Here is an 8705-nt window from a genome sequence, read left to right as displayed (position 1 = left end):
TTTTGAGTTCCTTATAGTAGGTTAGCCTACTAAATTATTTGGGATAACATTTTAGTCCCTTTGGAAGGTGGTCACTACTGATGCCTTGATGACCTCAAATTCTATTATATTCTAACATAGGTGAGGTGTCATTCTTCATGGCTTTGATGTAGTCTCTTCTTTCCCATTCAAAAGATGTTTTCCAACACTTTGATACTCATGTTTTGTGTGGAGAAAGTGTCTATTCTCATCAAACACCCACTTTCTTAAACTTTTGGAATGGTGATATTTCATCTTTAGACCACACATTGGAAATTCAAATTTTTCTTTGTTTGAAGACCTACAAGATAATGACACAATTGGATTAAATATGTTCATTTTTGGAATTAGTATTATCACATACAACTATATTTTAGCATAATATACCATAGTCCACACAAGCATTGCATGGAGTTGAAAGTGTTTTTTTCTAATTGGTCTAGAGACATCATACATAGTGAAATCATTCAATAACATTAGAAACTCATCAATAAGAGGTGCAATATATACATTCATATCTTTCACTTGGTACTTACCTAATTGAATGAATAACATTAGATAATTATTGTGATCATTTCACTCCAAGACTTATAATTACATATAGATAACAATAAAATGATCAAATACCTAGAACAATCATTGCCAACATAATGTGCTCCCTCTTTATTGACATCCATGGAGGAATTTTATTGTTGATAATAAAAACAGGCTAGACTGAGTAAACAAATCTCATCTCTCCATATGGATTGACACCATCAGTTGATAGAGAAAGCCTAAAATTTTGAGATTCTTTAAAGTGTGGCAACTTTTCCTCAATGTCCTTAAATGATGAACCATCCATAGGCATTCAAATAGTTTCATAACGACTTCAACTTGAGATTAGCTCAAAAAACCCTACCCAACAACTAGGATTAAAAGTTGATCAAGCTCTAATACCACTTATAAGGAAACTCAGGTGCAGAAACAACTTCCTACACTAATCCCTTAAGGAAAGTATTGTAAAAATTCCTATTAAATCTTTAAAAATTTAGATTTGATATTACCTAAAAAATAATATTACTGTTAATCATGGATATAGAAAAAAAATAGAGAAAGAAAACACATAAACACAAAGATATGCTGGTGGGGAAAAACCTTTTGGAAAAACAACCCCACCCCTCCAAAATCTGCACAATGTATTATCTTCAACATAGAAGGTTACGACACACTTGCAATGCAAGTTCTTTTAGGAGAAAAATGACATAGAAGATCAATCCAATAGCAACATATCATACCAATAATAGAATTTCTCACTCCAATCTGCAACCCTAAAAAATGCTTATATCATGCACTTTCCCTTTTAGGGTAACTTCCAAAGAACAATTGTAATAGGGTTTTACCATTCTCGAGTGTATAGTACTTAATGATCAATTGCCACATGTCTTCACATATTCACCCATCATCAAATGTTCTAGAGATAGCTCTTACGCATCATAGGAATCCATCATAACCATTTTAGTCATGATCTCCTTACACACAATTCAAGATACTAATACATACAAGTGGAGCAACACATCAACATTCCAACTAGACATGTACACTCACACTTAATTACATTATTTGTGAAAATTAAATTTACAAAACAAATAATAAGAATAGGAATTATCCAAGGTTGAGACACCTTATTGCTAACAACTTGCAATCAACTTGATTCCTTTCCCTCGCTTTCAATTTTTTATGGTTTGATTTTCCCCCTTTGACATCTTTAGGATCGCTGGCAAAGGTGGGTTGTTGGCGATGATGAGTTGACACTAAGTGTAGGAAGGAGGTTCATCATGCCTACAACTAACCACTAGAGAAGGAATAGGGAAAGCTTGAGGAGGGGTGCTCCCCTTAATTACTATAAACCATAACAGAAATAAAGAAACAACAAAAAATGTGAGAACAAAATATGGACTTCTTATTTGCGTTACAAATGTGGAATTGTATAATCTACAATTACAATATGATAACTCACATGAGCACCTTCATTATAGTAATATGCAAAAACAAGCTGCGAACTATCACCTAGAGTTGTCCTAGACAATGTTCAAGCCTTTCTTAAATAGGTAATTTTATGTAGCTCGAGAAGGTTCTAGAAGCTCAAACTTAATACCTAGGGCTGATAGACCCTAACAATACATATAGAGTTGACCAAATACATTTTTGACAATTATTTTAGATATTTTGGGTGGCCCAAGTTTGAAAGGCCATAACTCTCAAACCATTACTCTGATTGGCTATTATAACTACTTTTTAGAGATGCGAGCTCTTGATCTATAGGATCAAAACAACAAAGGTGTCCTCCATCAAGTTTTCAGACCTCACTCGGGCACCCTAAGGCCTCCAACAGTGAGCCTGAAGATTTTTCTACAAATCTTGCCACTGAAAATTTGCAATAACTTCTTCGATACTTAAACTGGAGCAATGTAATTTTTATGGTGGGCTTATAACTCTAAAATGAGCCTTCATGTAGAAAATGAGAGCATTCTGAGGTTGTATGACAAACTTACTAAAAATAGAAAATTCCCATAAATAGTAACCACCATGTCTACTAGTCCCTATTAAAATAGAAAAGATTGAAAAGAAAATAATTTTGGGTGATGCAAGATTGCTCTTACACCTAGGATGCTCCTACATCAAAGCTACCTTGACAAGTACGCTTTGAACTACATACAACAAAAGGAGAAGTGAGACAAGCATTCTCACATAAAGGAGACAAACCCAAAGAATTGCAGGAGACAACATGACAAGAGGAAGAACAAAGAGGGGCCAAAGAAGATAATGGGGAAAATATGCACAGATGATGAAGGAACTAGACAATCAGATGATTTAGGAAGGTGGGATTGAAGGGAAGAATAAATGATTGATACTTTATTCTGTTTTACATGTGGTAATAAAAGACAAACAACACATAAATTTTTTGGATATAAGATAAGTAACAAGGCTTCATGTCACATCATTTTGAGAATTGGACATGTAATATGATAGAGGAAAAGAAGTTATTTGGGATCAAATTATGGGTTGAGAATATAGTGGATTGACTTTAATTCTATAGATTTAAATGTGCTTGTGGTCTGGTGTAAAGTCTCTATTCTATAGAAAAATGACATCACTATTTTCTCTATGTATCGAATTGTATAGATTGTGCAAGAGAGGCATAATCCTTAGATAGAGCAAAAAAATTCATATCAAGATTCTCCAAACAGTTCACTCACAAATTGTATTAGCGAGTATATTTTGTGTGTTTTACTTTCATTATAGACTATACACCTGGTCGCAATCATGTAGTTTAGGGTGACCGCTTTGATTGTTTCAATTTCAAATATGTTATAAATATATTTTGTTGCACTAACAAAAATCCATTAATGATTCTCCACCTATAGATCCTTTGAATTAAGCTTCCAAAGCTGAAACTTTGTGTTGTTGAATCTCTCACTCTCCATTTTGGAAGTGTCAACCATTTCTTTAGTTGAAACTATGATCCATCTAGGTAGGTTTCTGACTAAATTAAAGATTGATAATACGGTCAAAATACCCTCTTCCTTAGATATGAAGAAGCTATATTCAAGCTCTAATACCAAACAAAAGGAAACTACACCAATCCTATGAGTTAAACAAAGAAAATAATTACAAGATGTAGAAAAAAAATTTAGTTACAGAGATAAGTCTACTCCTCAAATCCTCACTGGAAAAGCACTTAGCATTAATAACACACTCAAATAATATGTAATCAAGTTAAAAAGGTTACAATTCAATGAGTATCATTATTATGAATTAGGATCCTCAATATGTCCTTTGTGGTACATTGGACATGTCCTTGCTATAAATATCTCATATAATTTCCTCTCTAGGCCTCAAACAAAAAATCATTAATGGTTCTCCAAACCTATGGGCTCTAAACCACATCATCTTTCTCCCTTAGCATAACCACTTCTGAAATAGAAATGGACTACCCATAATGGCTTTTGATTTCCACAATCAAGAGGGTTATATCCAACTCCCAAGTATTGCACATTGAAGTAGTATTTACTCTTACAACCATGTTATGTATGGCTATAAATAACTCACCAAAGATGCTTCACCTAGTCCACTATATAACCCTTATGTTAAATGCTCTATTACATTCTCATAAAGTGTCATTACTCATTAGTGTGTCCTCAAAAGTAACATATTACAATTATTAAATTATTATATTGTTTCTAAGTTTTGCAATGTGTACAAAATGCAGTCAGAACAACTTTCATGTTGTAATAACCTTGTAGTCCTCTCTTCATGACCAAAAGCTTATGCAATTTTACTCAAATAGCATAGACTTTGCAAATCCTATGTTCATAATTTGTTGGAAGTTGTTTTGCTACAATAGATTAGTCTTTTGGAAAGTTGTTTTGTTGTTAAAGATTAGTCTTTTGGGAAGTTCTTTTACTGTTGTAGATTAGTCTTTTGGGATGTTTTTTAATGACTATAAATTAGTATTTTTTAAACTATAATTTGATAAGCACAATTCAAATCTGATAATTCTACATAAGTATTAGAGGTTACATAATAACAAAAAATAAGGGTTAAGGGTTACATGTTGCTCAACCAATAGACCACACACAATTTCTCCTACTCACCTACCTTTGACAAGGATTTTAGTTGCAAAGTCCTTATTTTTATAGTACTCAACATTTTCTAATTTTTTAAATTTTTTTAAATCACATATTTAAGTGAGACCAATAATACTCAACATTTTCTAGTTTTAAAAAGAACTAAAACCCACATAGTTAAGTGAGACCAAATTTCTTGATAATTAGAAAAAAATCAATCCATGAAAAGTGGTCATTCAAAAGAGTAAAAAACATAATAATCTTAAAATATTGATACACATTATTATTGTTGAATCCATAAATAAGTATATTGTTTGATAGATAGAAATCTATGCTATCATAATTGAATCTGAAAATAAGTATAGCATTTAATACATAGAAATATATACTATCAAATACCCAAAATTCTCCCCCCTCCCCCCGCCCCTTCATTAATATAAAAAATCAACAAACAAACAACTAAATTGTCTTAGATGATAGTAGGCGCCAAAAGAAAATGTATTGTTCTTAACAATTAGAAAGATTCAGAGCCTAATCAAAAAATGTCATTCCAACTAGAACAAAAGCATTTTGGATAATATATATTATTTGATAGTGGGTATTGGTTATAGGCTTATATCCATTGTACAAACGAATATTATAATAACTACGTGAAGAGTAAAATACTATTCTTTTAAGTTACTTTATAATATATTATCAACTTGCTATTTATTTTTGGCTTGGATTTTTTTTAGAGTCAGGCATGACACTTGAATATACCTTAAATGATACAAGCATTTACTTGCCATAGAGGAAATATAATATAACAATATAGATTTACAACTGATTTCAAAAGAATATTTACGAATACAATTGTCTTAGAGTGTATATAGATTGCTTGTCCTTGTAATAACCAAATTTTAATAATTCTTTAGTTTGACAATCGACTTAACCCTTGGACCTATCGATACAAGTGCTAGTATTTATCTTATTTAGTTTTATACACTAGTATTTTACACCGAAAAATTGAACTAACATTATGATTAAATGCTTAAAACACATTGGAAAATCTTTAAATGATACATGTATTTACTTGCCATAAGTGAAATATATTATAACAACATAGATTTCCAACTGATTTCAAAAGAAGATTCACGAATACAATTGTTTTAGAGTGTATATAGATTGTTTGTCCTTGTCATAATCAAATTTTAATAATTCTTTAGTTTAACAATCACTTAACCCTTGGACCTATTAATACAAGTGCTAATATTTATCTTATTTTAATTTTATATTACACCCGAAAATTAAACTAACATAATGATCAAATGCATTTGAAAATCTTTGATATTAGAGAACATCTACCAACTATCCCTTTTGAAGCTACGCTAAATTCTCATATCTATTATCAATGCACTAATGCAACTTAGAAAGCAATGACATTCGAATCCATTCCGCCTATCCTAACAGGAAAGTCCAAGTTGAATTGTACCCAGTTATTCAAATTATAGCGTCTGCAAACAGACTATTTCCCGTCTTTTCTGTTCGTTTGAGAGGTAAGTCAGGAAGAAAAACTCGACCGCAACGTGTCAGCTTATAAACATTTGAGTCTGGGCGAGCTAGAAACTAGAATTATAAGTAGCATTCCACCTGCCAATTGTTCTTTCGTGTTTTCCGTTGGCATCCCCAAGGTGACGAGTTCGATTCCGGCGCCCTTCTTTGTTAATTTTGTTCTCTGAAATGCGTCTTCTTTTCATTTTCACTGCTAAAGATTGAGTCTCCTATATTTACAATTTAACAGAAACTAATGTCTCAGTTTACAGGTATTTGAATTTGAGCGGAAAGGAAAATATAAGTGGTTCGAGATCTTTCCTGCTTTCTGTTGGCTTCCTCAAGGTAATGAGTTCGATTCCCTCACCTTCTGTGCTATTTTTCATGTTTACAGCTTATTGTTTCTGTTTTCGCCATGATTTCTGTTTCTGTTTGCATTTACTCCAATTCAAATATCCACCTCAAATTGGCTTCCACTTTTTCTTGCTTTCTGTTCCTCTAAGGCGCCTGCTTCCGCTGCAAATGCAGGATCAGCACCTGCGTTGAGAATGGGGTTTGGAATTCGTTCTTTGGAGTGGGTGTTCGTCTTCACGTTTGCGCTACTTATATCGACGAAACCTGATAGTTACAACACCCCCAAGCCCTATTCTTTAGAAGAAAGCACAGTGAGGACTGGGTTACAACATAATTTTTACCGGCATTCGTGTCCCGAGGCAGAGCATATTATCAAAACCACGATTGATGAGATGTCCAGTAATTACTCAGGCATCGCGCCAGCCCTTATACGGCTGGTATTTCACGATTGCTTCGTAGAGGTAATAATAACAGAGTTGATCCTTTGCAAGAAAGTATTTCTGGATTCAACTATTTGTAAATCTTTCTTTCAAGGACTTCGGAAATCCAATAAGTTCTTGTAAATTAAGCTCCGGCATTTTAATATGCAGGGCTGTGATGCATCTGTGCTGTTGGAATCGGTCGAGGGCTTTAAATCTGAGAAAGAATCGGCCCCAAATTTCGGTTCTCTAAGGGGATATGACATCATCGATGAAATTAAGCGAAGATTGGAAGTAGCCTGCCCCGAAACAGTTTCTTGCGCAGACATTATTGTGCTTAGTGCAAGACATGCCGTGGTCATGGTATGTACTATACTTTGTTTCCACAGAATCGTGCTCTTCTCAGTCTTTATTTGGATTCTGAGAATCTTGGGCTCTTTCTCCAAATGATCTTCGCACTATAATTGAGTCTTGTTTTCCATTCTTCGCTGGAGAGCCTGTGAAACTCTTATTGATTGTGCATTTGTTGGTTTTCTGAATCATATTTTTGTCTATTTTCTCTTTTTTCATGGCCAGCCGCTTTCTTTCCACAGATTTTCGCGGTATTAATTTTGGAATACGAAAATCTTCGCTTTCTTTCTCTAAATGACCTTCGCTCTCAGAAGCCATCTGTGAAACTTTAGTTCTGTTTCTCTTGTCCGATTTTTTCGGTTCGGGAAGCTGAAATTTGATTTGTATGGCAAGGGAAGGGGCCCTTCATTCCTGCGAAAACAGGACGCAGAGACAGCAGGACATCGTTTGCCGGTGTGGCAGATAAAAATCTGCCCACGCCGAACGATGACATTTACACCATGATCGACAGATTCAGGGCAAAAGGATTTACTGAAAAGGAAATGGTCGGTCTCCTGGGGGCTCACACCATCGGAAAAGCCCACTGCCACTTTTTCCAGAAAAGATTATCAGATTTCAACGGCACCGGCAGACCCGACCCCTCCATGGAAGTTCATTTCCGCACGCACATGAGCAACGTCTGCAGGAAGCACACAGCGGTGGCCTTGGATCATGGCAACCCCTCATCATTCGATTCGCACTACTACCGGAACTTGCAAGCGGGAAAAGGGGTTCTGTTCGTCGACCAGGCGTTAATGGCGGCGCCTTCCACCCGCAGGATAGTCGAGTTGTTCGCCTCGAATGAAGAGCTGTTTCACCGTGATTTCTCCATCGCCATGGGAAAACTGTTTGACCTGAACGTGCTCACAGGAAACGATGGGGAAATCAGAAAAGAGTGCTCCAAGCCTCTTCGTAGCAGTAGGACCTCATATGACAGAGCCTCATTCAAAGACTTGGAGTCTATGCCCCTTCCCCTTTAATGCATTTCCTTTTCATTCATTCATTCTTTCCGAGTCAACTGACTGTTTCAGGAATCATGGTTTTCGAGTCATTGACTGTCACATAGTTCAATGAACCATAACTTATTTTTCTATGAGATAAGAGACATACAAACTTATTTGTTATATGTGATTCTTCTGTTCTTTGCATGATGAAATCTAATGTGCTTCTAGCCTGCATCTACTTTGTCTTTGTTTGTTAACTATGGTTCATCAAATTATCTGATATTTATTTTAATGAGCTGATTGGTAATAATTAAGAATATCTTTAGATGGATTTTAGATCATTTATGGGATATGGTCTCACAGGGGATCCTTGGAAAAGGTCGTCTTCAAAATAGTATTAAAACTGAGAATCATAATCTTCAAATCTGTGAATGCTTCACTTA

General features: G+C 34.7%; 1 protein-coding gene across 1 annotated transcript; it reads left to right on the top strand.

Moving 5' to 3' along the window:
- Positions 1-6424: 6424 nt before the first annotated feature.
- Positions 6425-8411, top strand: LOC149541085 (peroxidase 57-like). Its single transcript, XM_089799809.1, has 4 exons — positions 6425-6500; positions 6684-6970; positions 7100-7295; positions 7673-8411. The coding sequence occupies exons 2-4, from the start codon at positions 6704-6706 to the stop codon at positions 8296-8298; spliced, it is 1089 nt and encodes a 362-aa protein (XP_089655935.1). The 5' UTR covers positions 6425-6500; positions 6684-6703; the 3' UTR covers positions 8299-8411.
- Positions 8412-8705: the final 294 nt, after the last annotated feature.

The sequence above is a fragment of the Cupressus sempervirens genome, chromosome 9 (genome assembly GCF_028749045.1).
Source record: "Cupressus sempervirens isolate cs-2001-9-10 chromosome 9, ASM2874904v1, whole genome shotgun sequence".
Lineage (NCBI taxonomy): Eukaryota > Viridiplantae > Streptophyta > Pinopsida > Cupressales > Cupressaceae > Cupressus > Cupressus sempervirens.
The sequence above is the reverse complement of the archived record's forward strand: the minus strand, read 5'-3'. Positions and strand labels throughout refer to the sequence as shown.